The sequence below is a fragment of the Entelurus aequoreus genome, linkage group LG13, assembly GCF_033978785.1.
Source record: "Entelurus aequoreus isolate RoL-2023_Sb linkage group LG13, RoL_Eaeq_v1.1, whole genome shotgun sequence".
Taxonomy (NCBI): Eukaryota; Metazoa; Chordata; class Actinopteri; order Syngnathiformes; family Syngnathidae; genus Entelurus; species Entelurus aequoreus.
Window position 1 is genome coordinate 8809407 of NC_084743.1, and position 21308 is coordinate 8830714.

At 41.3% G+C, this 21308-nt stretch overlaps 1 protein-coding gene across 1 annotated transcript in view; it reads right to left on the minus strand.

Annotated features, from left to right (window-relative positions):
• The window catches only part of pdia5 (protein disulfide isomerase family A, member 5), a 76052-nt gene that overhangs the window by 44676 nt on the left and 10068 nt on the right, over positions 1 to 21308 (minus strand). Inside the window, exons 2-3 of the mRNA XM_062068440.1 lie at positions 8780 to 8906; positions 5159 to 5246 (exon numbers count right to left, since the gene is read on the minus strand). Coding sequence (XP_061924424.1) covers positions 5159 to 5246; positions 8780 to 8906 — 215 coding nt within the window. The remainder of the gene's footprint in view (positions 1 to 5158; positions 5247 to 8779; positions 8907 to 21308) is intronic.

Sequence of the window (21308 nt, forward strand, 5' to 3'; positions counted from 1 at the left end):
TGTAAAGTGTTAGTCCGTAAAAAACATCTACAGATTTTATGATTAAAAAAAACTGTAATACTACCTAAACATTTAGAGTGTTTTTTTACACCAAGTTACTGCAACTGTGGTTTTCACGTAAACATTTTTGGTGACTGAGCTGCCAGTTTATACCATAAAATCTATAGCCATTTTTACAGTGCATTACTATAAATTGAAAAATATTATCAGGTACACTACCGTTCAAAAGTTTGGGCTCACCCAAACAATTTAGTGGAATAGCCTTCATTTCTAAGAACAAGAATAGACTGTCGAGTTTCAGATGAAAGTTCTCTTTTTCTGGCCATTTTGAGCGTTTAATTGAGCCCACAAATGTGATGCTCCAGAAACTCCATGTGCTCAAAGGAAGGTCAGTTTTGTAGCTTCTGTAACGAGCTAAAGTGTTTTCAGATGTGTGAACATGATTGCACAAGGGTTTTCTAATCATCAATTAGCCTTCTGAGCCAATGAGCAAACACATTGTACCGTTAGAACACTGGAGTGATAGTTGCTGGAAATGGGCCTCTATACACCTATGTAGATATTGCACCAAAAAGCAGACATTTGCAGCTAGAATAGTCATTTACCACATTAGCAATGTATAGAGTGTATTTCTGTAAAGTTAAGACTAGTTTAAAGTTATCTTCATTGAAAAGTACAGTGCTTTTCCTTCAAAAATAAGGACATTTACATGTGACCCCAAACTTTTGAACGCTAGTGTATATTAACCGTAAAATCTACCTTCTCTTTTTACAGTGTCTTTTGAAAAATGATAGCACTGATGATTTTAGGGTAAATGTCTGGCGACTGAGCTGCCAGGTCAAATGTGACTTTTTGACGGTGTAGCCATGCGGACATGCCATCAACGATGGCTTTAAAGGGGTCAGCGGGATTACGTTTGCTAGCCATCCTATGACGGGGCAAAGGAAATGACCACTTTGGGCTTCCCTGATCAAGGAGATCAAATGTGGTCCTGGGACTCCAGCACAGCAAGTATCTCTCCTGGGTTGCAATAATAGATTGAGTAATCAAACAAGAGTCAAAGTCTTTCTGATGAACTGGCATGTTTAAATGTAAAAGGTTGCCAACCAAGTATTACATAAACTCTAATCTGGCTGTGAGCAGGCTACTTACTGTATGAACGAACACATGTTGTCGTAAGATACACAAATCACATTTATATCGGGGGAATCAGAGTCACACACTTCTACTAAAGTTTTACATTAAAGTGAGCACCTTTTCAAACATGGTGCAGCACTACTTTTACCTGTTTGGCCACACCCACTTTATCGCAAACACCAGAGAGAAGCAGTTGTGATTTGGCAGAGTGTGACATCTGAGGCACATGGCTAACTTACCGTAAATTCCAAGACGCTACTTTTTTCCTACACTTCGAAATCTGTGGTTTATAAAATGCGTGGATTTTTCTCCGCTGACGGCCACAATGCAAATAAAACCATGCAAACACACTTATTGTGTTATTGTTTGTGCTATGGCGCCATCTTTTGGAGGTGTTCGCTCACTGCTCGTGCTGCAGTGTCCTTCCATTTAGTGCTTTGAACCGGAAGTACAAGTGACTTTCCATCTTCTAGTAGTTCATAGCGTTTCTACTCGTATGGATTCATCGCTCCAAGAAACAGTTGTAAGTTTTACAATTTAACTAAAACAATTCAGCGTAACATGTGTGATGTCTGTAGGAGTGTTTTCATGCATATTTGTACGCGCTATCGTGATGTAAACAAGCTAGCGTCGTTAGCATTAGCTAATATGCTAACATGTTTACGAGTGTCTGTGTTAGTGTAATTAACTTACATTCTTTTTGTATTGTTTAATTTTCACAAATTCCTCAGTAAATTTCCCAAAACGTCACCGCGGAGTTATTGAGTCAGTTTAGCTAATTGAGAGCTAGCTTGTGCAGCTAGTGGGTCCATGACTATGACTTCTGTTTTGTTTGATCAACTCTTTTACTGCCGTGTTACAGACACCCTTTGGAAACAATTAATGTATGTAAATAAACACGTACTAAATATTTATGTGTAAATAACTCATTTCACAACGTACATATCTGTGACTTATAGTCTGGTGCGGCTAATATATGGAACAATATATAGATTTTTTTGGTGTAAAATTTAGTGGGTGTGACTTATATTCAGGTGCGCTCTATAGTCCATGATTTGCGTATTCAAATGGGGGCGTGGCCAGGCAACTCTTAATACATGAGGCCCCTGGACTGTTTGGTAGATTAAAGAAGAGTTTCCCTGACAACGAGGGCCGGCGTTTAACCTCAAGCAGGTTCCATGCTGGGATGTTTGTGTTCCCATTGATGAAGACTCGCTGCCTTGCTCTGCAGCCCCCAGGATGACATCATTCGTGGCCATGGACTCTGTCATGTGGTCCCAGTGTCTCGCTTCCACCTCTCTGCCTTGGCCACGTGCCATCACACACCGTCTGTCCTCACGTGGAGCTTCCATCTTGGAGGCGCTCCAAGGGAGACATATGGCACAGAGGCTGGCACAGGAAGCAACGTGGGCTACTGGGGTTCTAGCCGCCTTTGGGGGGTGCCATCAGAAACCAGGTTCAGGTTTGCTTTGGTACCAGAAACTCCCGCTTGAGTACACACGTGTTAACCTTGTGGGGACCGATGGTAAAGTGTTAACCTTGTGGGGACTGATGGTAACGTGGTAAACTTGTGGGGACCGATGGTAACATGTTAACCTTGTGGGGACCGATGGTAAAGTGTTAACCTTGTGGGGACCGATGGTAAAGTGTTAACGTTGTGGGGACCGATGGTAACGTGTTAACCTTGTGGGGACCGATGGTAACGTGTTAACCTTGTGGGGACCGATGGTAAAGTGTTAACCTTGTGGGGACCGATGGTAACATGTTAACCTTGTGGGGACCGATGGTAACGTGGTAAACTTGTGGGGGCCGATGGTAAAGTGTTAACCTTGTGGGGACCGATGGTAAAGTGTTAACCTTGTGGGGACCGATGGTAACGTGTCAACCTTGTGGGGACCTGGTAAAGTATTAACCCTGTGGGGACCGATGGTAAAGTATTAACCCTGTGGGGACCGATGGTAACGTGTTAACCTTGTGGGGACCGATGGTAACGTATTAACCTTGTGGGGACCGATGGTAATGTGTTAAACTTGTGGGGACCGATGGTAAAGTGTTAACCTTGCGGGGACCGATGGTAACGTGTTAACCTTGTGGGGACCGATGGTAACGTGTTAACCTTGTGGGGACCGATGGTAACGTGTTAACCTTGTGGGGACCGATGGTAAAGTGTTAACCTTGTGGGGACTGATGGTAACGTGGTAAACTTGTGGGGACCGATGGTAACATGTTAACCTTGTGGGGACCGATGGTAAAGTGTTAACCTTGTGGGGACCGATGGTAAAGTGTTAACGTTGTGGGGACCGATGGTAACGTGTTAACCTTGTGGGGACCGATGGTAACGTGTTAACCTTGTGGGGACCGATGGTAAAGTGTTAACCTTGTGGGGACCGATGGTAACGTGTTAACCTTGTGGGGACCGATGGTAACGTGGTAAACTTGTGGGGGCCGATGGTAAAGTGTTAACCTTGTGGGGACCGATGGTAAAGTGTTAACCTTGTGGGGACCGATGGTAACGTGTCAACCTTGTGGGGACCTGGTAAAGTATTAACCCTGTGGGGACCGATGGTAAAGTATTAACCCTGTGGGGACCGATGGTAACGTGTTAACCTTGTGGGGACCGATGGTAACGTATTAACCTTGTGGGGACCGATGGTAATGTGTTAAACTTGTGCGGACCGATGGTAAAGTGTTAACCTTGCGGGGACCGATGGTAACGTGTTAACCTTGTGGGGACCGATGGTAACGTGTTAACCTTGTGGGGACCGATGGTAACGTGTCAACCTTGTGGGGACCTGGTAAAGTATTAACCCTGTGGGGACCGATGGTAAAGTATTAACCCTGTGGGGACCGATGGTAACGTGTTAACCTTGTGGGGACCAATGGTAACGTATTAACCTTGTGGGGACCGATGGTAATGTGTTAAACTTGTAGGGACCGATGGTAAAGTGTTAACCTTGTGGGGACCGATAGTAAAGTGTTAAACTTGTGGGGACCGATGGTAACGTGTTAACCTTGTGGGGACCGATGGTAACGTGTTAACCTTGTGGGGACCGATGGTAACGTGTCAACCTTGTGGGGACCTGGTAAAGTATTAACCCTGTGGGGACCGATGGTAACGTGTTAACCTTGTGGGGACCGATGGTAACGTATTAACCTTGTGGGGACCGATGGTAATGTGTTAAACTTGTGGGGACCGATGGTAAAGTGTTAACCTTGTGGGGACCGATAGTAAAGTGTTAAACTTGTGGGGACCGATGGTAACGTGTTAACCTTGTGGGGACCGATGGTAACGTGTTAACCTTGTGGGGACCGATGGTAAAGTGTTAACCTTGTGGCGACCGATGGTAAAGTGTTAACGTTGTGGGGACCGATAGTAAAGTGTCAACCTTGCGGGGACCTGAGAAAGTGTTAAACTTGTGGGGACCGATAGTAAAGTGTCAACCTTGTGGGGACCGATGTCATTTGCTAGATGTGGGAAGAGTGCAAGAAAGGATGCATGTGTGTGGAGTAGGAATAAAGGAAGTGTTCCTGGGTCTACAAAGGAGGTATGGTCCCTGATGGCAGGTGCAGTCTACAAAAGAGTCATGAGACAAAGTTGTGGATGAGAGCCCTCGTGTGTCTTCATGTGCGACAAGAAGAGATCTACTTTGGCAGGAAGTTGCAGATGTTCCCACTAAGTTGTCAGGACATGATGCAATCAAGTCCTTTACAAGCCTCTTGTCACACCGCTGTCACACCGCTCCTACACCGCCATAAATCCTGTGGATGGATGGCGGCAGAGACGTTGTGATGGAGCAAACTTTTCTACTGCTTTTAAAGCTGCTGTCAGAGGCAATGTTCCGATAAAGGAGGCGTAATGTCACACGAGATAAAGGAGTCTTCTGATGTCTCTCTCACACACACACACACACACACACGCACACACGCACACGCACACACGCACACACACGCACACACACGCACACACACACACGCACACACACGCACACGCACACGCACACGCACACACACACGTACATACCCGCAGTTGACCCAGGCAATGGTCCCCTGGCCCTTGACCGTGAGGGCCACGTCAGACAGCAGTTTCAGGTGAGTGTCTCCTGATGAAGCTGCAGGTGGACAAGAAGAGAAGTCTACCGTCTGTGGAGTGGATTTACTGACAGAACACACCAACATGTTTCTACTCACGCCCAACCATTTGAAAGTCCAACCATTTTCTACCGCTTGTCCCTCATAAAAACTATTAATTACCAAGTATAAAAACGATTTGCAAAAATGAAAACTATTTTCTTAAATAAAAAAACAATCACCAATTACTGTTTTTATACTCACAAATAGTTTTTTTATTTGAATAAAATTGTTATTTTAGTTCCGAATATTTTTTTTTTTTGAAAACAGGTTTTTTTTACCTGCAAATCGGGTGTTTTAATGGCAGAAAATTGTTTTTAAACCCTGGATGTTTTTTCTACTTTTTTATATATTTGAAAATCGTTTTTTTTAACTTGCAGAAAATTTGTACTTGTATTAATTATTTTTGAGAATTTTTTATTTATTTGCAAAACTTTTTTTAAAATGCAAATCATTTTTGACTTACATTTTTTTTCATAATTATGAATTTTTTACTTGCAGAAAATTGTTTTTATACTTGCAAATAGTTTTTTTAATTGAATAAAAAATGTTTATACTTGCAAATCATTTTTGTTATTTTTAATAAAAACAATTTTTTACACTGGCAATTTTTTTTTCTGCATAAAATTGTTTTTAGACTTACGAATATATTTTTTCACTTGCGAATACATTTTTCAATTGAAGAAAATTGTTTTTATACTTAAGAAAAACAAATTTCTACTTGCAAAACATTTTTTTAATTAAAGAAAATTGTTTTTGTTTACTGGCAAATCTTTTTTTTAATGCAAGAAAATCGTTTTTTTTTTTAGCTGAGAAATTTTGGGCGCTAGAAAAAGCCTCTTGTTGGACAAACAGTGAAAGGTCCCATGCTGGGAGGAAGGGTCAGGTTACTGGGGACAGAACCACCTTTGACTGGGCCAGGAAGCTTTCATCAACATGCAATGTGAGAGCACACAGAAGATGGCACCATTGGACGCTGACACAGACTCTCTTCTAAAGGGAGACTCATTTAGTCTTACCACACTAAAAGACCCTCCAGATATTATTTTACAAAAAAATTGAGTAGCCATAAATGTACACATTTATTGGAGAATGACACGAAAGAATGGACTTATGCTGTCTGTGAGTTGAAGTGGAGTGGTAATTGGGTTTTTTTGGTCAGACATAGCGGTCACAGTAATTCATGAATTTAGGCGGACACATTTGTTACTGGATACTTTCTAATATGGAGACTTTGTATGTGTAGGTAATATGCAACTATAATGACTTGATACCTGTTTATGTTGAATTAATTATGTGCTGTTGTATTATTTCATGATTATTACTATGTCTGGCTTCATATTAAACTGACAAATTAAAGCAAATCTACAATAAATAATAATAAACTCCATTTCATCAGCAACATTAATTCAGGAGCACAAAACAAACATGAATAAAACAATTTGTGCTGATATTTAGTATCAACATGAAAGAGTCAGGATTAATGTCTGCACTCAGCACCTTTTGTAGGCCACTCATTTTCACTCTTAGAAGCATCATACTGATACAACATGATACTGATACATGATACAACATGATACTGATACAGCATGATACTGATAAAGCAAGTTCTTTGTGTGGTCCATCCCCCTATTTGAGAAGGACTGATGTACAGTAACTGACACATCATACTGATACTGTGTCTGCTGCCTGCTTGATAGTTTGGGAACTGACAAAGGCGTGACCAGTGTTTTATTTAGAAGGTTCCTCTCCAGGCCTGGACTATATTTAGACTCCTGCCTGGGGTCCAAACATCTGGACATGACTTAGGGACAGTCTGTCGGATTTTCATTTTAGAAGGACTGACTCAAGAAACCTTTCAATCAGACAACGGTGGATACGTTTTTTTCAAAGGCGATACTGATTATTAGTAGTCAAGGAGGCCGATAAGTCTACTCCATTTTATACACTTTTATAACACTTGATGGTTTTAATACATTGTAAGGTTTCCAAAATATTGTCAACATTTCAATAAAATCATTTTGGACGTAGATTATAGTTGAGACATTTTTCAAGATGGTGGACATCATTTCTTCCTGGACGTTACAGAAAGTATGAGAATGTTTGAGCTGCTGCCTCACCTTTACTTGTCACAGGGAAAGCCTGTAAATAATGTGTCAAAGTACTTTATTTTTCTATCTATTTTGACTGCAAAAAATACACGTACTGCCTGCTGTTGAGTATCTTGTCAACTGTAATACTATCTATTAATACAACAAATACTATACTACCATACTTTACAAACATTTTTTGTTAAAAAGAAATACATCAATATCTGCTTGACTTATGATTTCAAAACAAGTTATTCATCAAATTGTACACTAAAAATGACAGTAGATTTTACCGTAAAAACCTAGCAGCTCAGTAGCCAGGATTTTACCGTAAAAAAACAGTAAAAACACTTTTACATTTACAGTAATATGTCGTGAAAATCAACGTAAATTTTACAGTAAAATTAAACTGCCAATTTTGGGGTTTTTTTTACAGCAAAATCAAAAAGAGTTTTTTCAGTGTTTAGGTAAAAAAAAATTATGATCAAATGCCAATGCTTTTTTCCTACTCTTTGAACCCTGCGGCTCATGAAACGGTGCGGCTAACTTATGGATTTTTCTTTGCTGACGGACAAAAAATGCAAATACTTTAAACAAAAAAAAAACGAAGAAGCAAAGACACTGAAAAAGTGTGTTATTGTTTGTGCTATGGCGCTATCTTTTGGACGAGTGCGCTCACTGCAAGTGTTGCAATGCCTTTCTGTTTAGCCTGCTTTCAACTGCAAGTAGAAGTTCTGTCTTCTAGCTGTCCATAGCGTTTTTACTCGTATGGATTCTTCATTCATCGCTCCAAGCAACGTTTGTAAGTTTTATAATATAACTAAAACTATTCTTACTTACTAAAGCGTCCCATGTGTGATGTCTGTAGGAGTGTTTTATGCATATTTGTACGTACTATCATAATGTCATCAAGCTGGCGTCGTTAGCATGAGCTAATATGCTAACAGGTTTACAAGTGTCTGTGTTAGTATTATTAACTTACAATACCATTCTTTTTGTATTGTTTCACTTTCACAAATTCCTCAGTAAATTCACCAAAACTAAAAGTTATTGAGTCTGTTTAGCTGATTGGAGAGCTAGCTTGCACAGCTAGCGGGTCCATGACCATGACTTCTGTTTTGTTTGATCAGCCGTTTTACTGCCGTGCTACAGACACTGTTTGGAAACAAAGAATGTAAATAAACATTTACTAATTATTTCTGTGTAAATAAGTAATTTCACAACATATATATCTGTGACTTATAGTCCGGTGCGGCCAATATATGGGAAACATTTAGTGGGTGTGGCTGTACCAATAATATTTTTGATATACTAAACAGTGGTATCATGTGTGTATATATTGTATCTGCTGATGTAGTTGTACATTCAAAAATAAAGAGTAGATGTCTGCTAATGAGCAGTGAGGTCAACCTTGTCTCCTTTACCTGTCTTGGTGTAGAGCACCAGAACGTTGGTCCTGGTCCTGAGCAGCTTCTTCAAGTCTTTGTGGTCGCTGATCTTCTCTATGAGGGGGGACACCTTAACTGCATCCAGCACCGACGTCAGCCACACCTGCCCACACCAAATACAAATGGTTACATCATGAATCAATTTAAGTGGACCCCGACTTAAACAAGTTGAAAAACTTATTTGGGTGTTACCATTTAGTGGTCAATTGTACGGAATATGTACTTCACTGTGCAACCTACTAATAAAAGTCTCAATCAATCAATCAAAACACCTGCCCACACCAAACACAAAGGGTTACACCTGCCCACACCAAACACAAAGGGTTACACCTGCCCACACCAAACACAAGGGGTTACACCTGCTCACACCAAACACAAGGGGTTACACCTGCCCACACCAAACACAAAGGGTTACACCTGCTCACACCAAACACAAGGGGTTACACCTGCCCACACCAAACACAAGGGGTTACACCTGCTCACACCAAACACAAGGGGTTACACCTGCCCACACCAAACACAAAGGGTTACACCTGCTCACACCAAACACAAGGGGTTACACCTGCCCACACCAAACACAAGGGGTTACACCTGCTCACACCAAACACAAATGGTTACACCTGCCCACACCAAACACAAGGGGTTACACCTGCTCACACCAAACACAAGGGGTTACACCTGCCCACACCAAACACAAGGGGTTACACCTGCTCACACCAAACACAAATGGTTACACCTGCCCACACCAAACACAAAGGGTTACACCTGCCCACACCAAACACAAACAAATGATTAAACAAACTGCAGCAGGATCCTAAGCAGAGTAAAAAATGCGCACTCAGCAGAAATCTTGCAGGGAGATGATCTGCTCGCTACAGCGTTCTAAATCAATACGTAAGAGGTACCACGTGATAAATAACGCTGTTAGCCTTGCTATGATTGGTGGTGCACATGTTGCGCTACGTCAGCGGGAAGAAAGCTGCTGATCTCTGCAGGATGAAAAAAAACGACATCAAGGTGGTTTTTTGGACCTTGTCTCGGCCCAAAGGTTTATGAACTTCCACTTGCTGTCATCCAATACCTATGACAAGGTGCGCTACACAGTGTGATATCACCGTGTGATCCACACCTATATCACCTGGCAGAGGCCAGGACCTATCCAGTGTCCCACATGTAGGTGGTAATAATATTCCTCATCAGTCTACTCCTTTCCCACAGAGGTCCAACAATTATCAGCCCCATATTTGGCATTTGGACATATATCGTATCGGCCTCTTTTCATCAGTCTCCATCCATCTTCTTCTGCTTAGCCAGTTAGAATAATACATCATGTTGGATATAGAGAACATACAAACCCTGTATTTATGGAACCTAAATGACTCAAACTTCATGATTTGGTGTGTTTGCAAAGAGCTAAAATGATGAGCAAAGTAAACTATAAGCTGCTAGCCAGGAATGTACAACAAATATTCTCAATAAAAGAGTAGAACTATAAGCTTAGAGGACAATGTCATTTAAAACATCTGTATGCACGTACAACACTTAAGACCTTTAGCATGTCAGTATGTGAAGTTAGGTTATGGAATGGTTTAAGCAAAGAAACCCAACAATGTACTGATGTGACAGGAGCTTCTTGAAAGTGTTTACTAAGTACAAAGAAGAACAAACTTTATTGAAAGTTCATCTCATTATGAGAATCACAGTTGATTTGAAGTCACTCCAGAATGTAAACTGTTACAAGATGACAACAGGAAGTGAACATATGTTATGACGTAGAAAAGGAGCTTTTTGGACATGTGAATAGAGATGAGAACGTGCAAGCTATAAGACGTATCACATGTAAATGTATGCATGCTCCAAATAAACTCATGCCAAACTATTGTTACGACCCCGACCTTGTGGGAGGGGCTTCGTGCTCAGACTGTGTTCCTGTTGGCTTGGTTGCCCTTCTCTCCCTCTCTCTCCCTCTTAGTTTGCAGGTCCTGCACCTAGTTTGACTAATTGGAGGAAGGATGACCAGCTGGGAGCTCTAGGAGTCCACTGTCTGTCCATTTGTTAACCCTCTCACTCCTTTTTTGTTGCATTCAATCTTCTTTTGCACACATTTAACTTCAGTCTGGTTGTATCCCAGAGGCAGCCGTAACAATATGAAACACACACACACGTCTGATGGTGTGTAATATTTTACAGCAGTGCAATAACATCCTTTGGTTCACACTTGTTTTGGGAGCACAAGAAAAGTAATAAGTCAACTGTCCTCTTTGTTTGAGTTGCAAGTGAGCGGCCTGGCTGAGAAACTGACGCTTAGATGCAACTGCACTGGTTTATGGAAAGATGTGCTTAACACTGTTGTAGCCTTCAAAGTCTATAAAAACACTTCAAAACCCTCCATCAATCTTTATATACACACTGTAAGTATATACATAATGTAGTAACAGACACCTTCATAACAATATGTAATATTTACAATATACACACTGCAAGTATATATATATAATGTAGTAACAGACACCTTCATAACAATATGTAATATGTACAATATACACACTGTAAGTATATATATATCATGTAGTAACAGACACCTTCATAACAATATGTAATATGTACAATATACACACTGCAAGTATATATATAATGTAGTAACAGACACCTTCATAACAATATGTAATATGTACAATATACACACTGCAAGTATATATATAATGTAGTAACAGACACCTTCATAACAATATGTAATATGTACAATATACACACTGTAAGTATATATATATCATGTAGTAACAGACACCTTCATAACAATATGTAATATGTACAATATACACACTGTAAGTATATATATATAATGTAGTAACACACACGTTCATAACAATATGTACAATATACACACTGCAAGTATATATATAATATAGTAACAGACACCTTCATAACAATATGTACTATGAATAATATTTACCCTATTTTGATCATTTTAATTAATGCCGGAACTAATTCTACAGCGCATTTATTTCCGTTTTAATAGCAGCACACTTCCGACTTCCAGTGTGTTCCTACTTCCAGATACGAAACACATGTGTGTGTTCTAATCATGGCAGACTTGGTAACAAACGACAAAGACAACTATTTTGGGACAAATTAGGATTCACAACCTTATCTTTTTTAAGCTGAATATACAGAGGATGAACCACTACGTCTAGAAGCCAGCACGAAGGAACAGTGAAACATTGGAGCAGGCGGAAGCCGAGAGAGTGAGGTGAAAGTGACTCGAAGCTGCAAAATGTGGAATTTGGAGCCATGCTATTTTGACATAAATGGAGAGCTTACCCAAATAAACTGGAAAAAATGTCCGTGGCCAGCTGGACCAATGTATAATGACATCATATGCTGTCTAGCTTTCTGTGTACAAACAAAACATGAAATAATACTTTACAGATACTGTAATATGATTGTTCATGTTTTTCACTCAGTACAGATTGGTGTCCTATCACAGTGTTGTGCGTTACAAACTCAAACGCGTTTTGTGTTGTTGTAGAAGCTAGCTTATCTCTTGCCGTAGTTATCTTCTACAGCTAATACCGTAGCATGCCGATATGTTACTACGCTAGAAAAAGAGTTCCTCAGTGTTTACTCTTACAAAAACAATGTTGCTACAGTTTGGTTATTATACAGGTTACACAACGTAAATTAAGTATTGTTGACGCTTTTTTAAAAGTGATTTAGTGGTAGAATTGATTGCTAACATTAGCTGCATTGCTAGCTACCTAGAACCAGCTGATTTTTACATGTCAGAATGCAAAAATAAACTTTTGTCAGTTCAGGGTTAAAGTAAGGCTGGGCGATATGGCCTTTTATTAATATCTGGATATTTTTAGGCCATACACAATATACCATACTTGCCAACCTTGAGACCTCCGATACCGGGAGGTGGGGGGCGTGGTTAAGAGGGGAATATATTTAAGCTAGAATTCACCAACTCAAGTATTTCATATATATATATATATATATATATATATATATATATATATATATATATATATATATATATATATATATATATATATATATATATATATATATATATATATATATATATATATATATATATATATATATATATGTATGAAATACTTGACTTTCAGTGAATTCTAGCTATATATATATATATATATATATATATATATATATATATATATATATATATATATATATATATATATATATATATATATATATATATATATATTTTATTATACATATAAATAAAAGAAATACTTGAATTTCAGTGTTCTGGAGGCTATCCAGTAGATGGCAGTATTGTCCTGTTTAAGAGTGTCACAACATTGCTGTTTACGGCAGACGAACTGCTTTACGGTAGACTAAACGTGACTGCTGTTGTTGTGTGTTGTTACCGCGCTGGGAGGACGTTAATGAAACTGCCTAACAATAAACCCACATAAGAAACCAAGAACTCGCCCTCCATCATTCTACAGTTATGAAGTCATTGGGCAGGCACGCTGTTTATATTGTGGGAAAGCGGACGTGAGAACAGGCTGTCCCCACTCAGGTCCGCATTGAGCTGGAGGGGGCGTGGCCTCCAGCTCCGGCTGAATACCGGGAGTTTGTCGGGAGAACATTTCTGCCGGGAGGTTATTGGGAGAGGCGCTGAATACCGGGAGTCTCCCGGTAAAAACGGGAGGGTTGGCAAGTATGCCATATACAGTATATGTGGATATTTAGCCTTAGCCTTGAATGAACACTTGATGCATATAATCCCAGCAGTATGATGATTCTATGTGTCTACATTCAAACATTCTTCTTCATACTGCATTCATATATGCTACTTTTAAACTTTCATGCAGAGAGGGACATCACAACTAAAAGTGTATTTATGAAACAGTTATTAAGCAGTGGCACAAACATTCATGTCATTTACAAAACAGAACGTGCAAGATTGTCAGAGACATTTTAAAACAAGCTATTAGTGCACTTTTGTGCATGATGTCACTAAGATGACATATCAAAACAACACTCAATTAAAGTGCACTTTTTGTACAGAAAGCCACAACAATAGTTTAAAACAAATAAAGTGCACTTTTGTGCATGATGTCACACAAGATATTCCAAAAAGTGTCAAATAAAAATGAGCTGCATAAACAGGAAATCAAATAGTGTATGTCCTTCACTATGTGGTAGGTTCCTGCGGACGTTATCTCCTTCTGTTGTTGACTATTTGTTTCATACGGTGTTGATGTGGAAATGGAAGACGCCAGGCTTCGACATTTTGTTGGTGTGGCACCGAACGGAGATGTTGACATGCGGAGTTTCAAGCACTCCTTATTCTCTAGCGCAGACCTGGGCAAATTTAGGCCCGGGGGCCACATTAAGCTTTTCAATCTGGCCCGCCGGACATTCCCAAATATTTTTTTTTAGATCTTTAAGATGGAAAGTGTAGCTGCCACTATGATGTGCGGTCATGTTTTCAAATTATCGTAAGTCTTGAACTATACAAAATATTTCAATAGTTGGAATCTGGGCTTTTGCATGATATACTAGTTACTATGGTCATCTAATTAGTTACTATGGTCATCTAATTAGTTACTATGGTCATCTAATTAGTTAACAAGGTCATCTAATTAGTTACTATGGTCATCTAATTAGTTACTATGGTAATCTAAATCACAGCAGCTCAGATGAGGTACCAAGCAGTGCGGGCAGGGGAGCGTTTCCAGAGCGGCCAGCCTGAAATGCGGGTGTCAGGGACAGACGTGGAAGGAGATTTTTACAACAAAGTTCTAAACCTTAGTGATATATCACATATATGTTTTGATATATATATATATATATATATATATATATATATATATATATATATATATATATATATATATATATATATATATATATATATATATATATATGGGTGGCTGACTAAATACTTTTTTGCCCCACTGTGTATATATATATATATATATATATATATATATATATATATATATATATATATATATATATATATATATATATATATATATATATATATATATATATATATATATATATATATATATATATATATATATATAATGTTTTTTTACCCTTTGCGTTCATATTTCGCTGTGTTTGTTGCATTTTTGTTGCCTTTCGCTTGATTGTAAAATATGTGGATGGAGAAGAGGGGGTGTGACGTTCATATGTTGTCAATATTCAGTGTTTTATCGTTCATAGGTAATATTGTAAATCCCACATTCTTTATTTACATGTACGTTCTGGGTGTGTCATTCAGTAAAGAAATTAAAAATAAAGTTTTTAGTGTTCAATCAGACATTATTGTGAGGTTTTGTATTAGTGTTCCTAAAAATCAGATACACCGGCCCCCAGACACGTTTTTTTCTCTAAATTTGGCCCCCGAGTCAAAATAATTACCCAGGCCTGCTCTTGATGCTACAAATTAGTAGTGCTGCTACTTTTTGTAGCAACGCTTTTTCCGCATACTTGATATATTACTACGTCAGTTCAACATCTTCCCGCTTGAAGCCAAACCACCGCCAGATGATGGACCCCCTGCTGTTTTTCTTGGGAATTAATTCTTCTTCCTCCATTTGTTACCAGATTCATACCTTCTTTCTCTCGTATTACCACTCTGCTTGCACCACAGCTAACTTCACCTATGTCGCTACCTCTCTGCTGGGCGAGGGCTTATGACGATGCACGCGCGACAGTATGTGACGTATGTAAGAAGGTGCGCTTGTTTTATGTCTCTGACAACAACGAGTGAGAAAAGCCTGTAGTGTAATGCCTGCAGCTAAAAGAACGTATACTCCAATACTCACGATATAGTCAATTTCTATTTTGCACAGAGACAAACCCACGATATATCCAGTATATTCCATATATCGCCCAGCCCTACTTTAAAGAAGTTGTTACAAAGTCAGAGGGCAACACTTACGTCCACAGCCAGAAAAGCTTGTTGGACTTTCTCAACTCCTGCAGCGTGTGGAGTGAAAGAGCCGACATGGGACCGAGACGATACTGAGACAATTTCATCAAAGACCAGACGCAAAGCAATAAATGTGCTGGAGTGATTGTGCACACTCTAATTGGCGCCATGGCTGTTTATGCACGCTGAGAAGTACATTAGGAGGCAAACGGCGTGTGCTCGCTCAGCAGATAACACCTGATGTCTGTTTTCAGCCGCACCTGTCATTTTATCACTTTAATTACCAGCCTGGGAGTCCTGTGGGACTCTTAAACTACGCTCAACATAAAGAGGGAAATATAGATACTAAAGTAGATTTATGCAAATCCAGATGAGGTTGTTGTCTGGAGGCTCAGTGATGACACTGAGGGCGTCCTCGGCCATGAGCTTGTCAGGAGGATTAGACTTTGTGTTGCCATCACAAACACTGACACACCTGAGAGTCATCAGGTGGATCATCAACATGATCCTGCTGGCCTTTGCTCAAACGTTAAAGTACCAATGATTGTCACACACACACACAAGTTATCAGTCATGTTATTTGTCAACAAGTTAGCTTTTGTCAGTGTGTGTGTCACTGACACTCTAATGTGTGTCTTCAACACCACATAACATGAGTGGGTGCAGGGTGCCCACTAGTGGGGAGTATAGGGAAAGGAAAGTTGCAGACTTGCATCAAAATAATCCCCTCAATTCCCCCAAAAAGGGATGAAGTGGCTTGACTATAAAGACAATATAACATACATCCATAAATGTGGATGCATATGCAAAAGTGCAATATATTTATCTGTACAGTAATCTATCTGCACCTTCTTTTGTAAATGCACCTTATTGCTCTTTCTTCCTGCACTACAAGCAACTAATGCAACAACATCTTGTTCTTATCTGTACTGTAAAGTTCACATTTCAATGACGATACAGGACGTCGAAGTCTGAGACAGACAAGTCTTTTTACACGTTAAGATCGCTACACGACCCTAACCCAGTGTTTGTGTTGCAATGACTATCCAGTGTTTGTGTTCCAGTAACCCTAACCCTAACCTTCAACCCTAAAACTAAACCTAACCCTAACCCTATCCAGTGTTTGTGTTGCAGTAACCCTAACCCCAACCCTAACCCTAACCCTAACCTAACCCAGTGTTTGTGTTCCAGTAACCCTAACTCCAACCCCAACCCTAACCCTAACCCAGTGTTTGTGTTGCAGTGACTATCCAGTGTTTGTGTTCCAGTAACCCTAACCCTAACCTTCAACCCTAAAACTAAACCTAACCCTAACCCTATCCAGTGTTTGTGTTGCAGTAACCCTAACCCCAACCCTAACCCTAACCCTAACCTAACCCAGTGTTTGTGTTCCAGTAACCCTAACTCCAACCCCAACCCTAACCCTAACCCAGTGTTTGTGTTGCAGTGACTATCCAGTGTTTGTGTTCCAGTAACCCTAACTCCAACCCCAACCCTAACCCAGTGTTTGTGTTGCAGTGACTATCCAGTTATTGTGTTCCAGTAACCCTAACTCCAACCCCAACCCTAACCTAGTGTTTGTGTTGCAGTGACTATCCAGTGTTTGTGTTCCCCTAACCATAACTCCAACCCCAACCCCAACCCTAACCCTAACCTAGTGTTTGTGTTGCAGTGACTATCCAGTGTTTGTGTTCCCCTAACCATAACTCCAACCCCAACCCCAACCCTAACCCTAACCTAGTGTTTGTGTTGCAGTGACTATCCAGTGTTTGTGTTCCCCTAACCATAACTCCAACCCCAACCCCAACCCTAACCCTAACCCAGTGTTTGTGTTGCAGTGACTATCCAGTGTTTGTGTTCCAGTAATCCTAACTCCAACCCCAACCCCAACCCTAACCCTAACCCAGTGTTTGTGTTGCAGTGACTATCCAGTGTTTGTGTTCCAGTAACCCTAACTCCAACCCCAACCCCAACCCTAACCCAGTGTTTGTGTTGCAGTGACTATCCAGTGTTTGTGTTCCAGTAATCCTAACTCCAACCCCAACCCTAACCCTAACCCAGTGTTTGTGTTGCAGTGACTATCCAGTGTTTGTGTTCCAGTAACCCTAACTCCAACCCCAACCCCAACCCTAACCCAGTGTTTGTGTTGCAGTGACTATCCAGTGTTTGTGTTCCAGTAATCCTAACTCCAACCCCAACCCTAACCCTAACCTAGTGTTTGTGTTGCAGTGACTATCCAGTGTTTGTGTTCCCCTAACCATAACTCCAACCCCAACCCCAACCCTAACCCTAACCCAGTGTTTGTGTTGCAGTGACTATCCAGTGTTTGTGTTCCAGTAATCCTAACTCCAACCCCAACCCCAACCCTAACCCTAACCCAGTGTTTGTGTTGCAGTGACTATCCAGTGTTTGTGTTCCAGTAACCCTAACTCCAACCCCAACCCCAACCCTAACCCAGTGTTTGTGTTGCAGTGACTATCCAGTGTTTGTGTTCCAGTAACCCTAACTCCAACCCCAACCCTAACCCTAACCCAGTGTTTGTGTTGCAGTGACTATCCAGTGTTTGTGTTCCAGTAATCCTAACTCCAACCCCAACCCCAACCCTAACCCTAACCCAGTGTTTGTGTTGCAGTGACTATCCAGTGTTTGTGTTCCAGTAACCCTAACTCCAACCCCAACCCTAACCCTAACCCAGTGTTTGTGTTGCAGTGACTATCCAGTGTTTGTGTTCCAGTAACCCTAACTCCAACCCCAACCCTAACCCTAACCCTATCCAGTGTTTGTGTTCCAGTAACCCTAACTCCAACCCCAACCCTAACCCTAACTCCAACCCCAACCCTAACCCTAACCCTAACCCAACCCTAACCCAGTGTTTGTGTTGCAGTGACTATCCAGTGTTTCTGTTCCAGTGACCCTAACTCCAACCCCAACCCTAACCCTAACCCAGTGTTTGTGTTGCAGTGACTATCCAGTGTTTGTGTTCCAGTAACCCTAACTCCAACCCCAACCCCAACCCTAACCCTAACCCAGTGTTTGTGTTGCAGTGACTATCCAGTGTTTGTGTTCCAGTAACCCTAACTCCAACCCCAACCCCAACCCTAACCCTAACCCAGTGTTTGTGTTGCAGTGACTATCCAGTGTTTGTGTTCCAGTAATCCTAACTCCAACTCCAACCCCAACCCTAACCCTAACCCAGTGTTTGTGTTGCAGTGACTATCCAGTGTTTGTGTTCCAGTAATCCTAACTCCAACCCCAACCCCAACCCTAACCCTAACCCAGTGTTTGTGTTGCAGTGACTATCCAGTGTTTGTGTTCCAGTAATCCTAACTCCAACCCCAACCCTAACCCTAACCCAGTGTTTGTGTTGCAGTGACTATCCAGTGTTTGTGTTCCAGTAACCCTAACTCCAACCCCAATCCTAACCCAGTGTTTGTGTTGCAGTGACTATCCAGTGTTTGTGTTCCAGTAACCCTAACTCCAACCCCAACCCCAACCCTATCCAGTGTTTGTGTTCCAGTAACCCTAACTCCAACCCCAACCCTAACCCTAACTCCAACCCTAACCCTAACCCAACCCTAACCCAGTGTTTGTGTTGCAGTGACTATCCAGTGTTTCTGTTCCAGTGACCCTAACTCCAACCCCAACCCTAACCCAGTGTTTGTGTTGCAGTGACTATCCAGTGTTTGTGTTCCAGTAACCCTAACTCCAACCCCAACCCCAACCCAAACCCTAACCCAGTGTTTGTGTTGCAGTGACTATCCAGTGTTTGTGTTCCAGTAACCCTAACTCCAACCCCAACCCCAACCCTAACCCTAACCCTAACCCAGTGTTTGTGTTGCAGTGACTATCCAGTGTTTGTGTTCCAGTAATCCTAACTCCAACCCCAACCCTAACCCAGTGTTTGTGTTGCAGTGACTATCCAGTGTTTGTGTTCCAGTAATCCTAACTCCAACCCCAACCCCAACCCTAACCCTAACCCAGTGTTTGTGTTGCAGTGACTATCCAGTGTTTGTGTTCCAGTAACCCTAACTCCAACCCCAACCCTAACCCTAACCCAGTGTTTGTGTTGCAGTGACTATCCAGTGTTTGTGTTCCAGTAACCCTAACTCCAACCCCAACCCTAACCCAGTGTTTGTGTTGCAGTGACAATCCAGTGTTTGTGTTCCAGTAACCCTAACTCCAACCCCAACCCTAACCCAGTGTTTGTGTTGCAGTGACTATCCAGTTATTGTGTTCCAGTAACCCTAACTCCAACCCCAACCCTAACCCTAACCTAGTGTTTGTGTTGCAGTGACTATCCAGTGTTTGTGTTCCCCTAACCCTAACTCCAACCCCAACCCTAACCCAGTGTTTGTGTTGCAGTGACTATCCAGTGTTTGTGTTCCAGTAATCCTAACTCCAACCCCAACCCTAACCCTAACCCAGTGTTTGTGTTGCAGTGACTATCCAGTGTTTGTGTTCCAGTAACCCTAACTCCAACCCCAACCCCAACCCTAACCCTAACCCAGTGTTTGTGTTGCAGTGACTATCCAGTGTTTGTGTTCCAGTAATCCTAACTCCAACCCCAACCCTAACCCTAACCCAGTGTTTGTGTTGCAGTGACTATCCAGTGTTTGTGTTCCAGTACCCCTAACTCCAACCCCAACCCCAACCCTAACCCAGTGTTTGTGTTGCAGTGACTATCCAGTGTTTGTGTTCCAGTAACCCTAACTCCAACCCCAACCCCAACCCTAACCCTATCCAGTGTTTGTGTTCCAGTAACCCTAACTCCAACCCCAACCCCAACCCTAACTCCAACCCCAACCCTAACCCTAACCCAACCCCAACTTTAACCCAGTGTTTGTGTTGCAGTGACTATCCAGTGTTTGTGTTCCAGTGACCCTAACTCCAACCCCAACCCTAACCCTAACCCAGTGTTTGTGTTGCAGTGACTATCCAGTGTTTGTGTTCCAGTAACCCTAACTCCAACCCCAACCCTAACCCTAACCCAGTGTTTGTGTTGCAGTGACTATCCAGTGTTTGTGTTCCAGTAACCCTAACTCCAAACCCAACCCTAACCCAGTGTTTGTGTTGCAGTGACTATCCTGTTATTGTGTTCCAGTAACCCTAACTCCAACCCCAACCCCAACCCTAACCTAGTGTTTGTGTTGCAGTGACCATCCAGTGTTTGTGTTCCCCTAACCATAACTCCAACCCCAACCCCAACCCTAACCCAGTGTTTGTGTTGCAGTGACTATCCAGTGTTTGTGTTCCAGTAATCCTAACTCCAACTCCAACCCTAACCCTAACCGAGTGTTTGTGTTGCAGTGACTATCCAGTGTTTGTGTTCCAGTAACCCTAACTCCAACCCCAACCCTAACCCTAACTCAGTGTTTGTGTTGCAGTGACTATCCAGTGTTTGTGTTCCAGTAACCCCAACCCCAACCCTAACCCTATCCAGTGTTTGTATTCCAGTAACCCTAACTCCAACCCCAACCCTAACCCCAACCCTAACCCAGTGTTTGTGTTGCAGTGACTATCCAGTGTTTGTGTTCCAGTAATCCTAACTCCAACTCCAACCCTAACCCTAAC